This window comes from Musa acuminata, chromosome BXJ1-1 (assembly GCF_036884655.1).
Source record: "Musa acuminata AAA Group cultivar baxijiao chromosome BXJ1-1, Cavendish_Baxijiao_AAA, whole genome shotgun sequence".
In the NCBI taxonomy this organism is placed as follows: Eukaryota; Viridiplantae; Streptophyta; class Magnoliopsida; order Zingiberales; family Musaceae; genus Musa; species Musa acuminata.
Window position 1 is genome coordinate 13,889,005 of NC_088327.1, and position 23,416 is coordinate 13,912,420.

At 37.7% G+C, this 23,416-nt stretch overlaps 4 protein-coding genes across 4 annotated transcripts; 1 reads left to right on the forward strand and 3 right to left on the reverse strand.

Annotated features, from left to right (window-relative positions):
* The first annotated feature begins 4,220 nt into the window (after positions 1 to 4,220).
* LOC103996595 (protein DROOPING LEAF-like) lies at positions 4,221 to 8,190 on the forward strand. Its single transcript, XM_009417529.3, has 7 exons — positions 4,221 to 4,460; positions 5,322 to 5,426; positions 5,750 to 5,864; positions 5,960 to 6,008; positions 7,577 to 7,652; positions 7,741 to 7,821; positions 7,930 to 8,190. Exons 1-7 carry the CDS (start codon positions 4,389 to 4,391, stop codon positions 7,996 to 7,998), a joined length of 567 nt encoding a protein of 188 aa, XP_009415804.2. The 5' UTR covers positions 4,221 to 4,388; the 3' UTR covers positions 7,999 to 8,190.
* A 1,311-nt stretch (positions 8,191 to 9,501) lies between these two features.
* LOC135675382 (glutaredoxin-like) lies at positions 9,502 to 12,224 on the reverse strand. Its single transcript, XM_065185539.1, has 4 exons — positions 12,076 to 12,224; positions 11,228 to 11,316; positions 10,074 to 10,172; positions 9,502 to 9,745 (listed from the first exon to the last, which is right to left on the reverse strand). Exons 1-4 carry the CDS (start codon positions 12,129 to 12,131, stop codon positions 9,669 to 9,671), a joined length of 321 nt encoding a protein of 106 aa, XP_065041611.1. The 5' UTR covers positions 12,132 to 12,224; the 3' UTR covers positions 9,502 to 9,668.
* Positions 12,225 to 13,694: 1,470 nt separating this feature from the next.
* On the reverse strand, positions 13,695 to 14,700 carry LOC135587193 (uncharacterized). Its single transcript, XM_065078310.1, has one exon. The coding sequence runs from the start codon at positions 14,676 to 14,678 to the stop codon at positions 13,776 to 13,778; it is 903 nt and encodes a 300-aa protein (XP_064934382.1). The 5' UTR covers positions 14,679 to 14,700; the 3' UTR covers positions 13,695 to 13,775.
* Positions 14,701 to 17,871: 3,171 nt separating this feature from the next.
* LOC135675393 (uncharacterized) lies at positions 17,872 to 23,280 on the reverse strand. The gene is made up of 6 exons (XM_065185549.1): positions 23,062 to 23,280; positions 22,949 to 22,978; positions 22,735 to 22,836; positions 20,559 to 20,666; positions 19,043 to 19,097; positions 17,872 to 18,317 (listed from the first exon to the last, which is right to left on the reverse strand). Exons 1-6 carry the CDS (start codon positions 23,163 to 23,165, stop codon positions 18,273 to 18,275), a joined length of 444 nt encoding a protein of 147 aa, XP_065041621.1. The 5' UTR covers positions 23,166 to 23,280; the 3' UTR covers positions 17,872 to 18,272.
* Positions 23,281 to 23,416: the final 136 nt, after the last annotated feature.

Sequence of the window (23,416 nt, forward strand, 5' to 3'; positions counted from 1 at the left end):
TGGACCTTCCATTTCTCTTGCTACTTTCTTCTGCTTGAATTCCATCTCATCATATATGATGTTCTCATCCTTACAGAATGAATAATGGAAGGGTATTATGGAGGTCATCTGAACAACTAATCCACATTTAAATCTTTTAGTTCTGCCGTGATCCATGTTTGCAGTGTGATTCAGTGATAGTGTTTTCTGACAAAAGAAGAAAAAAGGGGACTTTGAATGAGTATCTTCTTCTTCCCAATTGGCTTTCCATGAGAACTCAAGTGGAAATTGTGTCAACAAATGCTATCAGTGCAATTTTATGGATTGAGGCAACAAATGTCTGATTTGAACTTCTCCAACTTGAGTCAATGAGTTCTTAACAATTAGCCTTAAATTTGACAGATTTATAGTCAGAAAACCCTATTGACTTAAAAATTTGTCCTCACTGCCTAAGGTTTGGGTACTTTCGACTGCTGATGGGGTGACCACAGAAAAGAACATCTGTAAATATATACACCCATAACTATAACTAATATGAATTGAATTTTGGATGTACATAAATTAAAATTGTCCAAGAAAAAAAATCATCCAAATCATCCAATTTCATGGAAAGATTAGTCCAATAATTTCACTAAGCCTAAATCATTAATCTGAAATGCTTAGATCCAAATTAATAACATTTGAATCATCAAATCCTTATATTTGCGACTAGATCAGTACATAAGTCAAATTTCTCATTCTCAGTGGTACATTTATATCTATTTCCAATAAGATCTTGTGCAATTTTATCCAAAAAAGATTCAAGTCGCAGGAAAAAGAAAGGAAAGTAAAATTGTAGTTCTCTCAGATAAAAAAATGCTCCAGAAAAGTAGTTCTCAGAGGAATTTTTGGCTTGGTATTGTGGAGGCTTACTGAAAACCTCTTGCAGAGGAAAAAGTACACACACTGTTCAACTTGGCTAAAGCTTGATTAGTCTGACAGTAACAGGCAAAACACATGATGAATTTAATGATTTCATTCTCATGATCATCTCTTGAGGTATTGATCAGTAGCAGAATGTTGAGCATTATTCTCTTTATGCATCAGATGAGCTAAGGACAGTGTATCAGTGTACACATACCCTGTTTATCCCTAATTCACAACCAATATTAAACTAAATGGATGATATCTTGATTTGTCTTCTCATGAGATATTAATATATATGACATAAAATTTCTGGTAGCCTCTGATAGACTATGAACAACTTTTAGCATACCAAATAAGAATCATAAGATACAGAAATTTACAACGTAAGTTTGTACCTCTCATGGATGGATCATGAACTCAGATCTGGTTGAGAGAACACCAAATCCAGGATCAACACCACCATTTCAGTGACAAGGTTCTCTCATCTCCATCCTCAGGATTCATCTGAGCAAGACCAGCTACACGCAGATCTGATCCAACACTCTGAACTGCCTGGTGTTCAGAGGAGGAAGAATGATCTTGTGGATCTTTATGGATGGGTAAAAAAGGACTCTCACCACTCTCATTCCTTCTCTTCCTAACTGTTCCTTCTATTTCAGTTCCTCTTTGTTGAAGCAATGCATTTGGTGAGGGGTAGTGAAGGAACAAAGGCAGGAAGTCTGAACATCACCCCTCAACCATCTCTGATGTGAAGGAAACTTCAAATGGGAACAAAGAAACAACAAAGATCAATTATATGTTTAGTAGGATAGTTTAACTACAACAAAGCTTTTTGTTAATCTTCAGATTTGAGAAACTACTACTAAATAGAACTTAGAAAAGCTAATCATCAAAATATGGTGTGTGAGTCTTGTGTTGTGTACACAAGAAACAAATGAATAGTATCTGGGTAATTAAAATGAACTGCTCTTGACTGATTTTTTCTTCCTTTTTTTTGGTGCTGACAATGCAAATGAATTAAAAATTCTCCACATGAAGACATATGATTCCTTTGCTAATGTTTTGATATGGTTAATAGTTGGCAGCAAGTAGACAGTCTCTATCTGAAGAGTACTCCCCAACTTACTCCACAGAATTGGCCATGGCTGTTCCCTACTGCTGATTAGGGATGGCAAAAATGTTAGGTAGACTGGGGACAAGCATCAGCTATACTTCCTTTTGAAGTGAATTTGCTGCTCAGTACATCAACAACAACCAAAAGGATTTATTGATATGGTATGCAACAACCAAAAGATTTGAATGATTGTGAGATACCTCTAATGCATCATCTTTCAAATCTACTGGGAGTATCAAATTTATTTACCGAAGATGAAGGATCAAAATCTACAACATTTGTCTAGCGGTAGTGTTGTAGACCTACTTAACGAAAGTTTAGAGTTCAATATCTCATCTAATAAATTTTGGTCTAATGATAATATAGCAAACTCATTTGCAAAATGATTAATGACTCGAAACTTGGTTATGTAAATTTAGTCGGTTATCATTCTTTCTTTGTCTATTGAAAATAAGACTTTGGGATTTGATATTTTTGTTGCTTAGTTCATAAATCTACAAGTACAAACTACTAAGCTCTCATTTGTCACAATTAATAGGGGGAGAAAGAACCTTTGAAAAATAATCCACATATATAAATCACCATTGACTTTCTTTTTATTCGTCAAACATACCATTAATGTTTTGGCTAATGACTCACGACTTGTCGATAAGACTATAACTTATCTAATTATACACGTAATACTCATAATCTATCGATAAATATAATTTATTAAAAATTCTTGTGAAAACCTTTTGCTCTATCAAATTCAAAATATGTGCATTTTCCATTATCCGCATATGTTGTTAGCTTAAAGCTAAATTGCACACTTACGCATGTCATTTAGCAACAGTATACAACATTTCACAGTTCATGGTGGAACAAAAATTCCATAAATAATTAGTATATTTAATCACTTGCATTAGATAAGAGATAAACGGTGGTATCGATAAGTTCTCCAAACTCATACGATTATTTTGTCTAATAAATATAATCATATCAATAAAATTAACATGATTTCTCATAGATGTCCCCATACCTACGAAGTTATGTATCATTTAAGATAATACATTTTAGTGGATAGAGTGCTTAGAGCTGCTTTTAGCTCCTTTGGGTTGTACGAACATGCAGTAGTTTTCCTTTGGGAAAGAAAACTACATGCCTCACGATGCTCGACACAACTAGATCAGGTGATCCGTAAGAGAGATCACATCACCCTGATAGATTTCGAAGATGTTTAGACATCAGAAGCATGTTTCATGGATGGAACTCAACCCTATCCTATCGTCCATCCTCCAACTCAAGAACAGATTGCAAATATACAATCGAGCACCGATTCTTGCAATCCCCAAAATCGTCGTAAGGTTTGCTTCTGGCACCAAAATAGGTGTAGACGCCACTCATGAGAGTGTTGATTGCTGACGCCCCAATCAAACACAAGATAATGATTTCAAGCATCGAAAAAAATAAACAACAAAAATACACCATCGACGAGGAACTATGCATACACATCAAGAAAGAGTGTGTGGGTGGGGATTGGGATTGGGATTTCAAGCTGTCTCATCAAGCGGACGCTTTCTCAGGACATGAGAGAGAAGGAGAGGAGGAGGATAAATCCAGCGAAGATTGCAAGCTCTCCTCCCTCTCCTCTCCTCGAGCTGATCCTTTTCCGCTGAGCCTACAGATTCTGAGAGCCAAAAGGCTATGATGGAGACAAAGGCGTGGTTCTACGAAGCCGGCAAGTGTGTGGGCGCGTCGGAGTGCGCCCTTCTTTTACTCCTATGGGAAACCGAGGAATCGTCACATCACTTTGCGGCCCCTCAAGACACCGACAAGCGTATCCATCCCCTCCCCTCCAACTTCTCAGCTAAATCTTCTCGTGATAGGCGGAGTAAAGCTGTAGCTTAAGCCGCTTTAGTTCTTGTAATGGGATCCAATGCGGACCGCCGAAACATTTAATCCAAATCTTTCTCGTAAGCGCTTAAGCCAAAAGGGACGGACTCATAATTCGAATAATAATGATAACAAATTGTTCGTTTGGGTAATCGATAATGAATGATAGACGAGACATGATTTGATTTATATTCGACCGCACCCTTTTGTTTTCCATGCAGCTTTTACCGAGATCTACAAGTCTCCGAAGTCAAGATTTCTCTTGTCTTACGGTAGGAGGAGGAGGATCAAATGACCATGTCAAGATATCACGAGAAATTGGAAGGCAGACCAACTTTCTGCGCCATGGCTGGGTTGGCTTGGCCGTACGTTCCATGTGTGGGGTTCCCCCGGGCATTATTGCTGATACAGAAACCCTAGCCATGGCGCATGCCCATCACCACAGTCAGCACTTCTCTCCCTCCTCCTCGGCTTGCCTCTCCTCCTCCCCCTGCTCCTTTTTCTTCTTCCTGCAGTAATGGACTACTCGGTCTCTCCCACTGAGCACATCTGCTACGTGCGTTGCAGCTATTGCAACACAGTTCTTAAGGTAATTCCCTGGAGTAGAAGATTAAAGATGAACGTACCACAGCAATGCTGCTTTTGGGTGTACAAGAAAGATGTACATCAGAAAAGCATCCGCTTCAGCAAGCTTCTTGGTGTTCATTACCTCCGACACTACTTCACATCATATTTTTCTTTCTTCGTTTCCACCGATCTAAGGACCGGTACTCTTGGAGAAATTAAACTCGATCTCAATCTTTTAATCGTCTCATGTATGGATTTTAACTGATCATGTTGATATAGTGCTCTTGCTGTTCATGATGTGGTATCTACAGAGGAATCTTGATGCTTTCTAGGGTTTTTCCTGTCTCCTAGGAATATGAGTTTGTATGATCAAGATCTGCACATTTCTTCTGTCTTGGAGACAAAGATGGGGCCTTATGCATGCATGAGGAAGCTAAAGATGATTCCTAGAGATTTTTCACTCTCTTCTCTCTCTCTCTCTCTCTCTCTGTAGTTGCTGCCGATGTAGTTCTAAGAGCAGTAGTTATAAGGCAGATATTATGCTCATTCTTCTGTGTCCTCGTCGCAGAATTAGAAGAACATAAATGTTCCCTCACCCAAATTCATCAGATCTTCGAATTAAGAACAGCATAAAGAAGATCCGCTCGACGGTGCTTCACCATTTAATCGATCAACCAAAGCTGATCTTATCTTAATTTGTAGAGTTTTGTCACAAACACACATCTCAGCATCCACCAATGCCAAAAAATGTGGAAAGAAAAAGGGCACTACTGGCAAAATAAGAGCTGAACGATGAGTTTCTATGATGCCACAAAGTGCAAACAACTTGTAGTTACTCCTTGCTCTCGAATGGTGACAGACTCTTCTTCCCTTTGCTTTGCAGGTTGGCGTCCCATCCAAGAGGATGATAGACACAGTAACCGTGAGATGCGGTCACTGCGACCATCTCTCCTTCCTCTGCCCCAGCGACCATCAGATGGCTCTTCAGGTTCGCTTCTCCTTGTCCATTAAATTTTCAGCAGTCATACTACCGTGACAAGATGGTGTAAGGAGGTTCATAAACAAAACTATCATGCGGTAAACTTAGTCTTCTTTTTCTTCATCTCTTCTTCTGTTTGTTGTTAGCTTCACTTTCGATGAAGAACATTTTGATGTCACAAAATTGATTCTCATGTTTCTAGCTACACACTACTGGTTTGCAGGCCTACATTTATTTGTCCTGGATGTTGTTTTCTTACTGCTTAGGAAGAAGAAGAGAGAGGATGGGAGAGGTTATTATTTCTTATGACACTGCACTTTGTTTTGAATTAGGAGACTTGCACTGATTACATCAGGGGCATACCGTTGTCGTTGCCGCCGCCACCACCATCATCATCATCATCATTAAGAGAACAAATAATCCAAAAACCACCATTTGTCACGAAACGTAGGTTTTCGACTTTCACTTCATGTTGTTCTTCCTGTTCTTGCATAATTATTATGTACTTGTTAACGAAATTTTGGTTGATCTGTTGATGACAGCTCCTGAGAAGAAACACAGAATGCCTTCAGCCTATAATCGCTTCATGAGGTATGAGTTACAGACGATGTTATGCTACCATTCAATTACTGGTTCATTTTCTTAGATCACCATCATAAACCATAATCTAGTAGCTAAGTAAGATGTGAAGCATTCATATTAGAAAAAACCAGCTCAATCTGTCTTCGAGTTCATCACGGAAATCTCCTCCGCCATTATTCATACAAATAATTCTCAGTGTAGAATAACACTTCCTTTGAAGAAACAACTCCATGCTTCTTCTTCTTCTTCTTTTTTTCTTCTCCTAATTAGCCTTTAAGTTTTTGACCATTGTCGAGTCATCTAAAAGCTTAAGTTGACATCAAGTCATTCAATCACTTGTATTCCATCACTTCCCTCATTTGTCTATATTATTCTGGATTAAATAGGAAGAATTACTATCTACTCAGACAAAACATATATTTCTAACCACTGTCAACATATCTAAGAACATAAGATGATTTATGTTTTGTTTGCTTATATATTTAAACACCATACATTTCTAATTAATGTCGATTTAGTCCTTTCTCTTCTATGGTACATATCCGATCCATCCTCTATCGATGAAAGTGAAACCTTATTCGAGTCAAATGAGATCAGGAAATTGCAATGCTTAAAGACACTACTGAAAACAACATGCAAGACATGTTGTCTTGCTTCTGTCAACATACCTTAGATTAATACATGCTATGTTCTTCTGCCAATGCATGTAATGTTAATCCTATCCTATTTCGAATCACGACGCCTACAATTTCTCAAAAAATGAAAAGCCTTAATTCGGATGTTCATCGATCCTTATTATAGATTGTCAAAGTATAAACCAAGCTGACTAGTACATCACATTGGAGTTTTTGAAAGTTTGTTAGTGAACGAAAGTACCGTGGCTGATGAGTCAGTATGGTTAAGTCTGCGGGCCAATGTCGGGAACTTCTGGTGGAAAGAGTATGATGAAGACGCCCGCCGCTCGAGGGTACCCACCTTCCTACAAAATGGCCTTCGTCGGGTGCTTCTCGACCCCTCCGACGAGCAAATCAGTTCCGTCGGCCTTTTTCCTTTTTTTCCCCCCTCTTGGTCGGGCTCAAATAGGGGTTTTTATACCTGCGTGCGAGGGTTGGTTGCGCCTCGGTTCGGAGTGGCTGCTGACTTTCATGAGGGCGGGACGACTTCTCTGACGAGATGACATTTCACGGCTGATAGCATGTGACGTTGCTGTGATTCATCTAGGGCCAAAATATGCCCTAACATATGAGGCAAATTTGTAGTACAATTGGGAAGAAAACCATGGAGACATTAGGAGGAGAAATAAACACTCAGTGATCAGATATGGTCTGAAGTGTCATGAGCTAAAAACAAAAAACAATTAAGGATCGGTTTTTTGATATTATCATTAAAATCCATCATCTTAGTTAGAATTTAAGTTCTATAAATTTTCTTCATCTTTAACGACAACCTTAGTGCAGTCCATATCATGTGCCATCAAAATTGGGACTGCAGTCAAAAGCTAGCTAGCTAGCTAGCTAATCCCTCCCTCTTGAGCTTGTAAGTATTGTTGCTGAAGTTTACTCTCCATATCATCACAGAGAGGAAATACTGCGAATTAAAGCAGCAAAACCTGATATTCCACACCGAGAAGCTTTCAGCAAGGCCTCGAAGAACGTGAGTTATCGAACAAATAATGTACAGATATAATCTTCATCAGATATCAGTAGTAGTACTCATACTGTTTTTGTTGCGCGAAATAAAGTGGGCTAGGTGTGATCCTCGTCGGTCGACCTCGGTTTCGATCTCTGGTGCTAAGAGTAAGCCGGCTTCTGTTCCTCAAGTGGTAAATCCAATCTTTGCTCTGGAAAGAGAGCATAAAAGCCTTTATTCTCTTACCGTTAGGAAGCAGTTCTGTAGCATGATTAATTGTTTGTGTTCTCTTTTCTTGAAGATAAAGGAAAGCAGTTGCCCTATAGTGGAAAGCTCCAGCATTTACAAGCAAATGGAGCAGAAGGAATAGGTTCTCGATCAGCTCATGGAGCTCTTTCTCTTTCTCGGTGATATGCTGATATGGTGTTAATTATTATTGTTGGATCTTGTCCTCTCTCTATCTAGCCATAACTAAATATCTGTAAAGCTGTAGTATTTCCAGTTTTATGTATGCATTGCGAACGAAGAGGAATGTACAGCTGTGGTTTGTAGATATGAATTGTTATTATCCAGACCTAAGGTGATCTACAATCTATTATTGGGTACGTGCAAGTTCATACCAACATAAATATAGATTATGACTTACGAGTATTTCTTGGGTATAACTTTTGAACATATTATATTTAAATTTTTTTTGGTTAAATGTTATATATTACGAACCGACATCAAAAATACTATGTACAAAAAATATCTTATTATTTTGTTTAGTAATTAGTATGTTTTAATTTTTTGCTGCATTCATATCGATAGCAATAATGTAAATGAAAATGTGACATCTTACTATATATATATAAAGGATTATGAGTTTTTCTCAACAGTCTCTGCATCTCATGAACATTATTAATTCAGATGAGCTTCTATTTATAATCTGAGCACAACATATTGTTGAAAAGGTGGCATATTTGTGTTAAGTTTGTTGTTTTTCTTGGTGTCTCACCTGGACAAGTTCTCTAAAGATCATTTTCTTCTGACACATTATTCTCACTATGATCCCAAGATCAGATGCTTTTATATATATACAACAAAAATTCTAATCTGAAATAGAAAGCAGCCGATATTTCTTTTTCGAAGAAGAACTGCTCAACCAATCAGATTATGTTCATGCATAATGTCTCTAAGCGTCCTCTCTTGTGGCTCATAAATTGTCTTTAGTTGAAACTGATAGTATGCTAATTTGGTGTCACTGCTTCTTTTGATTCGTTAAAAGACTATACTTATTCAACAGACAGCTATAATAGAAGGGAGAATTGACAAAAGAAATAGCTGTTTATGTGGTTGCATAGGAATTGCTTTGACTAAAAATAGTTTGAGAGTGATGAGGTCCAAAGAGAAAGGATGAGTATTATCCCACATAATTTTGTGCAGTCAACTTACATTTTTAACCAAGTATAACAGACAGTAGGACTAATACTTCGAGTGTCACCATAGCAGCATAATGCATATGAGACCCTATCCATCATATAGCATTTATGATGATCTTATGTCATGGGCCTATGGAATTACTTCAGGCAGCCAAGACAGATGGAACCTATAAGGTAATCCATATCACGTATCATGGAAAATATTTTTCATATCACAAGATGTGGAAACTATATCATGGAGATGATACATAGCCCTTGATTCAAACAAGATATTTTTCCCAATGACAAATAGTCTGATGACCACAACAATCAGACTCCAAAATGGTGCCAAAATAGAGGTGTCATTAGTCATCAGTGTAAACTACTTAATACGATACCAACATCGCAAGACCTGCAGATGAATGATCATAAAAGGAAGCAGAATTATGATCCAGGAGGAAAAAGGCAACACATACAGTACACAGCATCAACATATTTAACAGTGGCAACCACAACACTTGTTGACAAAATGTTCAACAACTGTGTTATAAAACATAAGTCTTGAACTCATAGAGTTCCCAATATCTTATTCTGGAAAGGCTAAGACGTAGATCAGACAGCACACTAGCATTTAGACAGGCTATACTGCACTGGCAAGGGCACCGACCTCAATTAGCAGAGGTTCCAGTTTACCTTGTTGATGCTTTGCCAGGGTATCTGTTGAAACACAAGTCAATCAGAAAGCTCAAAGACCTGAAAAGGCTAATTGAATATACACATAAATTAGGCCATTTTTCATCTATACTCATGAAGGTATATGCTCCTTATCAATGGTCAAGTATACTCTGTAATTCTTATGTTATACGATATACTTTGAACAGAATTTCTTGGAATGCAATTTAACATTCTAAAAAAGATTTTAAGATGAATCATTCATCAATCAAATATAAAATCAGAGGCTTTCAGTATAAAAATAGAGAGGAAAGGGAGGAAATATAGTTCTGCTGCAAATTTACACAGGAAAATGAAAGGACAAGGGACATACCATCACAGCCACCAATATGTTTCCCCCCAATAAAAACATTTGGAACAGTCCTCTGACCAGTCCATTCTGCCAGTGCTGCTTGGATATCAGATCCATCACCTTAATAGAAAAAAATTCAAGGCATCAAAGGAATTTTAGATTAGAGCCAATCCTAGCATCAAACATAGTGGGATGACTGGACAATATTCACAAAAAAAGAAAAAGAAACTGTTGATTAATGAAAATTTCAATCCATGAAATAATACGGCTGAAATTTCAGTTTACCGCTGTGAATATTGCTTCTCAGGAAGGCTAATGTAAAAAGTTCACCAAGACCAAGTAAGCTCAGACCCAGTCTACTTTGCAGAAAGCATTAAACTCTATAGTTTATGCATAAGCTACAATCCATAAAAAGAGAAAGTATTCATAAAAGATCTCTCTTGTTCCTCAGATGAAATTGGAAGTTGGAACCCCTCCACTGCTTCTATGGAAGAGAACATAAACAAGGAATTTCAATTGCAAATTCCATTCCTCACCTTATGGCCCAACAAATACTATATTATGAACAACAAACTAATGCTGGATACAAAATAGAGTACAATCACAATCTAAAGGTGGAAAAATCTTTGACTACAATCAATCAGATACCTAAATTAGAAAAAAAAGGCCACCAAACAAATAAGCATACAAATTACATCTACTGCCACATAAGAAAGAACACAGGAAAGATCACCCACATGTCATCACATCATGACCTTCAACTACTCATACCATCAGTAATCTGTATTCAAATATGTTACTTAATTGGTCAGCAAGTCCTAAAAAAGTGTAGATTCACCACTAAGGCCTTTTATAAAGCTTTGATTAATGTTTCCTATAGTTTGAAAATCCAAAATGTACAGAAGATTGTTAGTGATATGATTAGTTTACCACTTCTATAAAGTACTATTACTGTGACCATTTCAATCTATCAAATCCTCGCCTTGATCTGAAGAGCACTCTGTAAATCTAATTTGAGATCTCAAACAGGAACAGAACACTTGAATCGGATAAGACAACAAGACATACCATACAAACATTTCCTTGAGAGTTCATACAATAACCAAAAGTGAAATAAAAGTGCTTGTTATGACCAGAAATAGCCAGAGAAAAAGGTCCACGTAGAGAATACTCACTCTCAACATCCAACTCAATTGCCTTGTACCTGGCCCCCAACTGATCTAGCAACTTCTTCAACCTTACGCAGAATGGGCAGAATGTCTTGCTGCAACCAGCAAAATATCAAGCTCAACTCCAAGCCAACCATGCCACAAGGTGGAAATGGAAACATCCACATTAAAGATGAGCAAAATTGGATCAGGCAAACAAGAACACAAAAGCAGAGCTTTTTATCCCTTTTCCATAACAAGAGAGAGGAAAAAGCTAATAGAGTATAAACGATTTTGGTCCTTTTAGCGAAACATACGCAATAATAAAAAATCGAGGGTTGATACCGGAAACAAAACAAAAACTGAGGGATCATAAACACAGATTAAAAAAAACGATTTCATGTCTTTTTACAGATCAAAAAAGAAATTGCAGAGTTACAGTCGACAATAAAAAAACCACCGCTGTAGTCTGCAGGTTATGAAAGAAGGACAAAGATTTTTTGCCCGATCGAAAGAGGACAACAGACTCAAACACACAGGCGAGAATCAAAGATCGGCTCTGCACCATCAAGATTTCGGCCGATTTTCCCATCAAAACAAGGAAGAATACATTAAAGGATTTTTTTTTTTTTTTTTTTTTTTTTTTTTGTGATGGGGTGATCAACATGGTCGAGAATCAAAAACTAGCTTAGATCCATGAAGATTTCGGCCTCCTTTTTTTCCCCAATTAAACGAGGAGAACAAAAGTTAAACACAGTCGCGAATCAAAAGGCAACTCTGCACCGTCACCCCTCTTCATCGATCAACAAGACGGAACAAACCAAAAAAGGAATTAAAGGTAGGGAAGTGATGGATAAGGAGAGGACGATCTAGACCTGAAGACCACGACAGGGTTGGAGGAAACGGTTGCCTTAGCCTTTTCGAGAGCCATGGTGTCCACCGCTCGCTCAATTCCAGCCGCTGCCGCCGCTACCTATGCCGACGCTCCTCCTAATCCTTCCTGGGAGTTGACGAAGTGGGTCATAAATAGGCCACGTTCGCTGGCTTCGGCGACCGATCTTGGACACGTGTCAACACACCCACACCCCCCCCCCCCCCTCCTTAACCCGGCCCGTGGGTCCAATTTGACGGGCCCGGTCTAAATCTTAATAAAATAAAAATGTATATACAAAAACACTTCGGATAGTCTTCAATTGCTAATATGATATTTATATTTAAAGTATTATTATATACATGCTTTGATATAATATTTTTTTATTTAAAATAGCATATTTTTCCTTAATAATTATATATATATATATATATATATATATTTATATTATGATCCTCCGTATATATTTCTTCCTTCAACATTCATCCAAAAATAGCTAAGATTAACAGTGTCATACTATAATTAATGTTAGTTGTTTCAAGACAGAAAATAGAAACAGCTTTTCAATTTTGGAAGGATATAATATGCATAAAACTTATGTTTAGAAGGTTAAATACGAAAATCACTTATTTCAATATATATATATATATATATATATAATATCAACTTATCTAAATTTAGTGATAGTGACAAGACTTTTATCTCCCACCAACAATTTTTTGTTTCTCCTGTTTTGTTTTCTTGTTATGGTTGTTGTAATTTTCATTTCGTATAATTATTATCGCTTCGATAGATAGATTTTATTTGTTAATATGCCAATAGAAATTCTGGTTAGGATCAAACTTATGAGGCCATATAAAAAATCCAAGTCAATACTAAGCTAGATGAGCAAAGGAAACAAAGGTCAAAGAACAGCAGTTCCTACACATATAACCTCATAAACTTGATGACATATTAGCCTCTTGCAAATTTTAATGTGCCATATATAATTTTTGATACATTGAAGATGTAAATTAAGTACATACTGTGCTTAAAATTAAAAAAAAAAATACTATAAAAATATATTAGTAATCCATAAAAAGAAAAAAAAAGAAAAAGGAGAAGGTGGAGGACAAGGAAGTCATACTTTTTTTACATTTAACTGTGATTTAGAAAAAGCTATTAATATAAGAAATCCATCACATAGACAGAAGAAGCATTTGGAATTAGCCAGATTGATGTTGAAAACTTACTTTACAAACCTGCTTTGTTAGAAGCATTTAAGTAAATGGTTTGCTGTTTCATAGATTAAAGTCAAATGAACCTTTTATTTCTCATGTTTATTATATGGTCATGAGAATTTTGCATATGCATCCTTGTAAATTATATAGATACATAATATATATATACATATATACAAGTATGAGGAATTCAAAGATGATATCTTTGATTCCTGATAACTCAGAGAGAAGTAAAAATATATTTTTCTACCAAAAAATAACTTTGGCTCAAAAGATTACTATCTAGACATCAGAAAACACAGCAGAAAAAAACTTTAGATTAACTCTATCCAATTCTCTGTTTTCTTCCTCGATGATGACTATTTGGTTTTCTCCTTTATAGAGTTAGGATTTGTCTTAATCGAATCAACCCTGCCGTCTCATTGCAAAAGTAAATGCGCAACATTAATGTCTTTTCATAGACTAATTGTGCAAAATATAGTGCTCAAACGTGCACATCATCTTTCTCTTCCGACTTGCAGCTCTTCACAAAATTGCAGGTAATGATGGTATCAAAGACCAGGAGGAGAGAGTACGAGTAGGCGATGGACACAGCCTCCAAAATGGCCAATGGTTGCAGCTTCCCACCGGACTCAGAGTATGGCCTAATGACTCTACAATGGAAGAGAGCTTCCATGGCGGCCGCTCCGAGACTCGCAGGCAGAGCCAGAGTGATGGCGGTGGCCATCTTCCCATGGACCAGCACAAGGGCCTCGAGGATGCACAGGTACCCTCCGGTGTTCTCGGCGGCAGAGATGATCGTCGCCATGTTGCATGTGATGAGAGCATGGGCGAGCACCAACGAGTAGAGAATGACGCCTGCGACGGAAATGGCCAGCGTGAGGCTGCTCGACGCGAGGTCGAGGACGTCCGCGGCGTTGAAGGCCAAGAAGAGGAGGGACAAGACGGCAGCGTTGGCGGCGAGAACGAGGAAGGAGTTGCAGAGGTACGTGAGCACAAGAGAGGGGTAGAGACGGAGGAGCGAAGCGAGCGAAGGCAGTTTGCCGTGGATCGTCTGAAACACCGATGCTTTTGCTAGGATCAACGAGGTGGCGCCGAGGGGGAGAGCGGCGACGAAGGAGAAGGCGGCCTGCGAGAGCTTGACGTTGAGGAGGGCGAAGAAGTGCGAGGAGGGAAAGCCGGAAGCTTCGAAGAGCAGCCAAAGGCGGGAAGAGATCGCCGGTAGAAGATAAGGAGAAGAAGAAGAAGAAGAAGAAGAAGAAGACTGAGAGAGAAGAATGGCAATGGAGTAGGGGAAGACGAGGAGTGCAGCGGTGGAGATGAAGGTGTGGTAGCTCAAGAAGAAGGCATGGAAGGAGGTCCTTAAGATCTTGATGGCCTCTCCCATGGTTTGTGCAGGGTCGAGGAGCTTCCAAGGTTTGTCCAGTGGTGTTCGAACATGGAGTCCTTTTTCTATGGGGAAGAAGAGTCTCTCATGGTGGTTATGATGTGGTAATGCCAACCACCAAAATAAGAGCTAACAATGGGTGAAACAAAATCCAAGCTTGGTGTGTGCCAAAGTGATTGGCTTAAGATTGAAGCGAGCTTTGCTTTGTTTTGAAGCCATTTGAACAAACACCCCATATTATCGAAGCAGAAGCAGCAGCAGCAGCAGCAACAACAACAACAACAACAAAAAGGAGAAGTCATTGTCCATGGTCTGCCAATGGTTCCTCAAATTCAGAAGCTGGATCTCATCTGATGTTGATATAAACATATATTTTGTTTCATCTAATGACTTGAGAATTTAGATGACAAAATTTAAAATGGTATAAGAGCTAAGAATTCTGTGTTCAGATCTTACTGGTGCCAGGAATATATAATCATACATAATTTCTTATCTGATAGCTTAAGTATTTTTTTAGGTAAATTAAATATGATTAAAATTTGAAGGACACTAACATGCTGCTGAAGCACAAGATTAGGGTGAGAAGAGGTGAAATGGAAAGTTAGGTGCAAATCGATAGCTGGTTAGGTGGTTGAGGAAATTAGCTTTGACTAAGATGATCAACTCCACTCTCAACTTTGAAATGATCACCTTCCAGTGAGACCATAATAGCTTACCCAAAGTATTCTTGTCAGTGTCAAGAATGTGATCCTCTTAAATTGGATGAGACATGAGTTAATCTATAATCTTATCACTCCTCATGCTTAGGTGAAAAACAGATTGAAACCCCATTTATGTAACTTAAGTTGATCAGATATAATTTGTTTTCTTGCATTGTCTCAAAATGATCTGAATATGGCACCTTCTGTCCTGATATCACCTTAAATTGTTTGATCAATACTACTACATCTAAAGTGATGTCTTGAATGAAAGAGGTAGAAATAGGTTGTGCCAAGACTAGAGATGTAATCAGCAAGTCCTGATGTCAGGATGTTAAGAAGGTACTGAGTGCATACAAGGAAGATTTATGTTCATATCATGCAAGGCAACATAATCACTTAAGTTCATCAACAAGTAGGCAATTTCAAGCCATGAAGAGCAAGTGATATAGCAGGAGAATCCAAACACCAAAGTGAGCAAAAAGAAGAGGCCATTGTGAGGCTGGTGATCGGTCCTGTCCACCATGTTATCATGTGTGTCAACAGGAGGGATAGAAAAGTTCTTCTTGGTGGGAGGTCAAATAATTTGGTGGTGGACATCCTCAAGGTTTCTGGAACTAGATCGATCACTTGTATGATCTATTAGAGACTGGCAGTAAGTGTTAATTTATACAAAAAAATAAAAATAAAAAGAAGACTGTTTATGCAAAAAGCTATCCAAATAGATATTGTATTGTGGGTGAAGAAATGATCATGTTCTGAATTTATAGAATCCAAGGGAGTGTACATCTATTCAGAAAAGAAATTGTCATATCCCGAATGATATATATTCAAAAAGTCACATATCTTTAGTTTTAATCATTAGAAAATATGACTACTCAAACAAGGCATTTTCGCGTCGTCCGATAGAATGTAAACAATTTGTTAAATCATCTCCTAAATTTCACATATGTTCTAAATGTTTTGAATGTGGGTCACATTAATTCTAACACCAGCATTTTGATTTAACATAGAGATTTGTTTGGTGTGGAGGTACCCAATTGTGCTCCTCTCTTATGAGGTAGGTAGGTCACCTATTGATAATTGATCAACTTTTCACTACATGGGTTCTACTTGTTTAATTGTTGTAAAGCAAGAGACCAGAAGGTGGTGGACCTACTCATTTGACAGAAAATACTGGCCTTGTGCAACAGAAAGTATGCTTTGTCTACTGTGGTTTCATCCCCCATGTTCTCCTGGAACAAATAACAGCAGTCTGATAGGCATTTCCCAGGCAAAATGCTGAAGCATACAAGAGAAAGAAAGATCAAATAATATACAAGTTGAATAGAACTATCAGTGACAATACATAGGGAGTTGAGGAGAGGTAAAGGCATGATGTAGATTCACATCTGTTTTGTTCAACAGATCAATGGCATGAGAAATGGTTTGTGAAAGTAGTCTTGATAGGAAGAAAGCTCCTATTTGTCTTGCGAGAAAGATATCAAGATATTTCTTTATAACATGATGAGATTATTACTGTACTATGGTAGAGAGAAAATATTCAGAAACATTTTCCTGCTTTTACCTCTTTTCAGGGTCACTTAACCTCTTATTTTTCCACTGTGAATTGCTTCCATCTGAAAGCTGTTTGATCAGGTGAAAGTGATGAGCTTATTCACCATGTGGTTAGTTCCTAGCTTGTCCCAAATCTGTCTTCAACTCAGTGGTAGGGTCAAAACATGCAACTGTTGTGGAGAGAAGAAGGACACCATCACACCATTTGAGTGTTCCAAGTCTTGGGTGAAGCAGCAGTGCCTATAAAGTAGCAGCTCTTTCCTTCTTACTGAGTATGGATGCATGTTTTGGGTTCTGCAGGCGAGAGCTGGAGAAAACTGAACCCTGCACATGATATAAAAAGGTGCAGCTTTCTCCAGCTTCTCTCCTTCACAGGCTCAAATAATTCCACCAACCACTGTTTCCAGTTCAGAATCTCTTGCACTCAATTTGGTTTCCTTCAATATCTCACCTCCAATGTTGAAAGATGAACGTAAGAATTGGTGGGCACCGAACCCTAAGTCAGTTCAATGCAGGCTCAGTTCCCACCAATATCTTACCTTCGACTGCTCAACCACATTTGTACCAACCATTAACAAATTTTTCGGTGAGAATTTATATTGACACTCAAGTTTTTGCCTCAAATTTGATGTCATTTTACCTAATTTTGCTCAAACTAGTTAAGATCAATAAACTAATGCATGTCTAGAATTTTATTTGATTATTAAATAAAATGAAAATGGGTTCATTATGCACTTGTCTCTTCAAGCTTCAAGGTTTTGTTTATTACAAGACAGATCTCCATCATGCCTTCAATGATGGGGAACATGTAACATCATACATCACATCACTATCCACACATCTCATCAAGGAAGCAAACGCACGATTAAAGAGGAACCTCCGTGCCGTGATGGATTGCATGGTATGTCAACTGCAAACTTGGACCATACAGAGCAGAATTCAGAAACCAAACAGCCATAGACATATTATCATGTTAAAAGCTAAATAAGATCATGTAAGTAGATCTCTGTTTGATATGCAGGAAACATCAACAGCAATATCTCCATGTTTGATGGATGTGGATGGATCAGTATGGCTAGTCTACCACAATGCAATATCGAGGCTATAATAATAGACGGTATGCTGGTTCTGGCAATGTCAGCAGTTCCTGCAGGTTTTTCAAATCACATATCTAGCAGAAATCCAGTATCGATTGAGGTTGCAAGATTTGACCAAAATTATATCTCCATCTTGTGGCATGCCCCACGGAGGTGACTGTGTCAACAGCAGAAGCAAAATAATGCAGCTCGGGACCGGCAGCAGCGAAGCTATGCAGCTGTCATGCGTTGAGATGATCTTGTCATTCTGCTGGTATCTGAAGCAACTCTCGAATACCTTCACATACCTGAAGGTTTATATTTGTTATTGTCTTCAGCAGCCAGATATTAACTTGTGAGATACAAAATGATGAAACAGTACTTATCGTCTGAAAACCTGCATCATGTAATTTGACCAAGAATACAAGTGCTCTCCTTTTTATGATCCTTCAATTACTTTTTGCCTCCGAATGAAGCGATCATACATTTGCTTAAATTATCAGTGAAAGAAGTAAGCCTGACCTAAGAATGTTTGTGCATACCAAATCTACATAATACCAAAATGAGTAACATCTATAATGACGTGAAAAAAATAACAGCAGTACTTCCATAAGGCCAACCAAATTAACATTGATCATAGTTTCAGGCCCAACTAGTTGCCTTAAATCTAGAAAACTACATAGCATCATCTGTAACTCTATACTACTCTAACAAAACCCACCTTATGCTCCATTACAAGATAATAATGCAGAATTTTCCAATATGTTTACCTCAACAATCAACACATAGAAACCATAGGTACTCATCTAAATCTTAAAAATTCCTAATAGAGTGAAATATATAAATGTATATATCATAATAATGCAATACAACAAACAGGCTACTGGAATGCTACAAACGTTTAGATGAACAACTTAGCAAGTCTTTTGAAAGAAAATTACAAAGGCATGCCTAACATATATTTGTGATTAAGAGAAAGAAATTGTTTTGCACAATGAAAAAATCAATTACGATACAGAATCAGCACGCTTACCATCTTGATCTGCGCTTTGATGTTTGCAATCAGGTGAGTGTACTCATCTATTTGTCTGCCAAAATAAATCATCAAAGAAATAGTACTTTGGAGTAGAACATAAAATGAAAATACACTTAAAGAAAGAAAGACTAGAAAGCAGAAACAAGCCAATGTAAGAAGTTTCATCAATGTCATGATCTTCTACCAGCGTAAAACATGTATCCATGGCAACTGATTAATCATTAACCATCACCACTAACATATCTCCATCTTATTCCTCACCTTAACTTATCAAGACAACAATTTCACCTTCCAAAATCAGGTTCACGAGAACAAAAGCAAAAAATCATTTTAATAGGACCTGATGCCATAAAAACACAAGTTGTACGATCCATCAACATATCCTACAAAATAAACTTGAGAACGGAGTCCATTGTAGTGCATACTACACAACAGCTCATGCAATAGTGACAATACAAAATTCATAGGCCTTAAATAAGGCAGCTACCTTCAAAATGCATTTCCCTAGACTCACATGTTACAAAATGTTAAAAACAATGCATACGATACAGCTTGCAAAGATTGTCCGAAAAGTAAGTTCGATGTAGCCAAGACCTATAAAAAAAAAAAAATCACATCTGGTCGTCCTTTACATTAAAGGACCATAATCACAATACCTTCATCCATTGATTCACATCTGAAAAGAATGGACTGATTCAAAGATTCAATCAAAATCCAAAGGCCAATAGGACACTTCTGTTTCATTATGAAACTGACACATTTTTCCAACTCTACAAGAAATCCCTAAAGAATTCTCAATTTTCCAATTTAAAATTCACATTGATTCACAAATCCAGAAATAAAAAAAGAAGAATGTCAAGATTGAAAAAGATATCTTGTACAAATACAAATGAGAACAATAATGAGAGAAAAAAGCCTTACGTACCAACTATCTATGAAAGCCTACATGAATCTTCTCCCATCTAGCAATATGAAGGGCCAGATTTTCCATCTGTGCAAAAGACACATTTTCTCATCCTTTTGCTGCTATGAAAACTCTGTTTCTTTTTTTTTCTCTCTTTCCCTTGTAAGAACTCAAGTATAAGTCATGTGCCATTTTCTTACAGTTCTACTATAAGTTCTCTGAACATTTTATCCAAAATAGTCTTAACAAACTTCTGGATAACAAAAAACATAATTGTTGTTCTCTGTTTCTCTTAGTGCATCTATTCATCCATCTTAAATTCCTCATCTTAACCACAATAAATATCTCTGAATCATATTTTCTCGCCATCCATTGTCTGGAATAGCTTCATAGCTTGATCAATGGATCTTCTAACAGACATGCTGACCACACTACTCACCCTTCAATTTGAAAAATAACAATAAAATGACATTGAAATGAAGACACAAAAAATAAATGTGCCCAACTATTGGTCATTTCAATTAAGATACTTTTGTCTCCACACCATTCAATGGCATACACTAGAAGTATTTCTCTGGTTCAGCAAAAAAAAAAAAACAAGTAACTTACCTGGCTAATCTTGCTTCCCTCACTGATATGAATTCAAGTGCTTCCGACCAAGTGAACTCAACATGAAATCCCAACCCTATATCTACAAATATGCGGCGGGTGTCAGGTCTGCAAAGTGCATATATGGGAAAGAGAATGAATAAATTTCTGTAAACCCAATGATAACCATATAATATTATAAATTCATATGGAACTGGTAAAACATCCACAACAACACAAATGTAAAGGTAAATATACAATTTGCATATACACAGCCAAAATTAAGCAAGCTCGGTGTCAATAAAAGGAAAGCATGTGACTAATTTTAGGTAAACTTAGCATCAACCATACAGATTCTTTTAGATTTGTCAGATAAAAAGTTCTAAAGAAGAGTACAGGTTAAGTAGGTCATTGCTTGTATATATCCATGTGAGGGTGAGCCTTGGTACAATGGTAAAATTGCTCCTTTATGATTTGGATGATCAAGATTCAAGTCACAAAATCAATCATAAATTGATATAACTAGTCAAGTCACGAGCCATTAGATTATTCTTATTTCTTTTATGTTTTCCTATATGTCTCCTTACAACATTATTACAAATTGACTCATCTTGTATAATTAGGGCAACTACACGCATCTTTGATTGGCACTAAATTTCCCCATTTTATCCTGATTACTTAACATTTTGATCCATAAATCTAAGGCACACCATAATAATCATAACTATACTTCTAATGACACTCACCACTTTAAACAATGTGTTTTAAACAAAGTGTTTTAACCAATGATCGAAATTTCGTACCATACCGGTCTACCGAGCTTTGCTTGGTACAATACGACGTACTGCTCGATACACTAGGGCATACCACTCATGCCCCGCTCAGTACATCAGCGCATATCGCTCGATACACCAGTGCGTACCGAGCGGTATACCTAAATAAATAAATAAATATATTTAATATATAAAAATATATATATTTTATATAAAAATATAAAAATCAATATATAAAATATAAAAATATTTAAAAAAAGACGTACGCAGCCTCAACAGCGTCGCCTCCTCCTCTTCTCCTTGTCGCCTCGTCTGCAGCATTCGACAAAGAACGCAACAAAGAAGAAGGCCGTAGAGTTTCAGACGAGGCGATGAAGGAGACCGTCTCCTGGATCTAGATCGTCGAGGGAGGGCAACGCCAGATCGGGATTGAGAAAGGGTATGGAAACAAGTTTGCGCCAAGGTTCTCCTGATTCTCCCTCTTCTTCGAACGTCCTCTCCTTCTTCCTTCTTCGATGCTTCTCCCTCAGTCTCGTCGCAGCCAGGCTAATACCGCCCGGTAGCAGGCAGTAACGATCAAAATTTTGTCTGTTACCGCTTGAAACAACCCCATATCGTCTAATACAGGGCTATATCGAGCGGTCCGGTACGTACCGCCCGGTACGAGCGATACGATTCGAAATCGCAAACCTTGGTTTTAACTCTATGCTGCTGAATGATAGATCCAAGATATCAAAATTATTATTTCTAGAAGTTTATTGTCCATCTATTTTTGCACATGCTAGTAGAAATAACTAAGGTCAACTATATGACATCAATAACACTTTATTTACCCAAAGAAAATATGAGCAGCAACAGGAAGATGGTGTACATAAAGAAAAACCAATCAAATAGCAAGTTAGAAACCTAGACCTGATAGAACTCAACCCATATCCATATTCATGTTGTGAAGAAAAAGGTTGAAATGTGTGCCACGGCTATTGATTTACATAACCAGGCGTGATGCCACTTACATGCCAAGACCCAAAACAAGTTGTAATGATTATTAACATGGGTTCTAATACTTCAAATGGTACAAAACAACATTCCTGGCTATAAAATGTATTCAATTTTTCCCTCTTGTTTGTAGTTTTGCAAATCTCACATCTTTTTATTTTGTCAATCCAAGCAATATCTCCATTAAATCAAAACAACCATGACTACAATTAAGATATAAAAAGGACGGCGTAACATCTTGATTACGAGCGGTGAACGGAACACAGTGGAAATACCTTCATCGCTAAAGAAAGCAATAAAGGTGTGTTCATCATGATGTTTGTTAAAAACCATGTAATACCTATTAAAAAAGCTCAATGATCACCAGCATAAGCACAAGGGAGGAATTTTACACGAAAAGAAAATATAATCCAAACTGAGAGATTTACACATCCGCTTGCACGTAGACTTCGGAGCCAAGATTGACCATGGAACGAAGACGGGTCACCCCATTCTTCTCCAAGCTCTCAATGTTCGTCTTCAAATCTGAGCTATTATCCCACAACAAAAAACAAGCAAAAGGTCAAGAAAAACAAATGGCAAAACCGTCTACACTGATCCCCTCGCCATCGAAAATAATCGAGAAGGGCCAAAAAAGGATACAAGACCTTCTGTTGCTGGAACACCTTATCTCTGCAAAGCAGCAAAGAACAAGCTCGGGATATCAGAGCTCCAAAGAATGCATCAGAGAGCCACCAAGACGGAGGAGGAGGTACCGCTGAGCGATGGCTTTAACTAGGTCGGGCTTCAGGCGGCGGTCGACGAAGTCCTCGAACTTCTTCACCTTCTCTTGCCGCAGACGCGCATCGATCTCCTCCATCCGCCCGTCGGCCGCAAGAGGGAGGGTAGGGGTTTCTCTCGCTCGCCTCGCTCGCTTGCTCGCTCTCTTGGCTTGGCCGCTCCTCAAGTGTTTTATTGTGCCCTATCGTGTTTTGGGGCATTTAACTCAAATTTGTATTTAGTCCTTCATAATAGCTTCTTTTATCATTCACGCCGTAAAACCAATTAATGATCAGATCAATCCAAAATAAATAAAAATAAAAATAAAACCAATTGATGACCAAATCGATC

What these genes read in the sequence shown, in the direction of transcription:
- LOC103996595 (XM_009417529.3), top strand. Translation starts at nt 4,389, where the DNA reads ATGGACTACTCGGTCTCTCCCACTGAGCACATCTGCTACGTGCGTTGC. An exon ending in GCCTATAATCGCTTCATGAG is followed by an intron (nt 6,009 to 7,576) that starts GTATGAGTTACA and finishes ATATCATCACAG; the next exon opens with AGAGGAAATACTGCGAATTA. An exon ending in TCAGCAAGGCCTCGAAGAAC is followed by an intron (nt 7,653 to 7,740) that starts GTGAGTTATCGA and finishes CGCGAAATAAAG; the next exon opens with TGGGCTAGGTGTGATCCTCG.
- LOC135675382 (XM_065185539.1), bottom strand. Translation starts at nt 12,131, where the DNA reads ATGGCTCTCGAAAAGGCTAAGGCAACCGTTTCCTCCAACCCTGTCGTG. An exon ending in AACCCTGTCGTGGTCTTCAG is followed by an intron (nt 11,317 to 12,075) that starts GTCTAGATCGTC and finishes TGCTGGTTGCAG; the next exon opens with CAAGACATTCTGCCCATTCT. An exon ending in AATTGAGTTGGATGTTGAGA is followed by an intron (nt 10,173 to 11,227) that starts GTGAGTATTCTC and finishes TTTTCTATTAAG; the next exon opens with GTGATGGATCTGATATCCAA.
- LOC135587193 (XM_065078310.1), bottom strand. Translation starts at nt 14,678, where the DNA reads ATGGGAGAGGCCATCAAGATCTTAAGGACCTCCTTCCATGCCTTCTTC.
- LOC135675393 (XM_065185549.1), bottom strand. Translation starts at nt 23,165, where the DNA reads ATGGAGGAGATCGATGCGCGTCTGCGGCAAGAGAAGGTGAAGAAGTTC. An exon ending in GTTAAAGCCATCGCTCAGCG is followed by an intron (nt 22,979 to 23,061) that starts GTACCTCCTCCT and finishes GCTGCTTTGCAG; the next exon opens with AGATAAGGTGTTCCAGCAAC. An exon ending in GTCTACGTGCAAGCGGATGT is followed by an intron (nt 20,667 to 22,734) that starts GTAAATCTCTCA and finishes TGCACTTTGCAG; the next exon opens with ACCTGACACCCGCCGCATAT.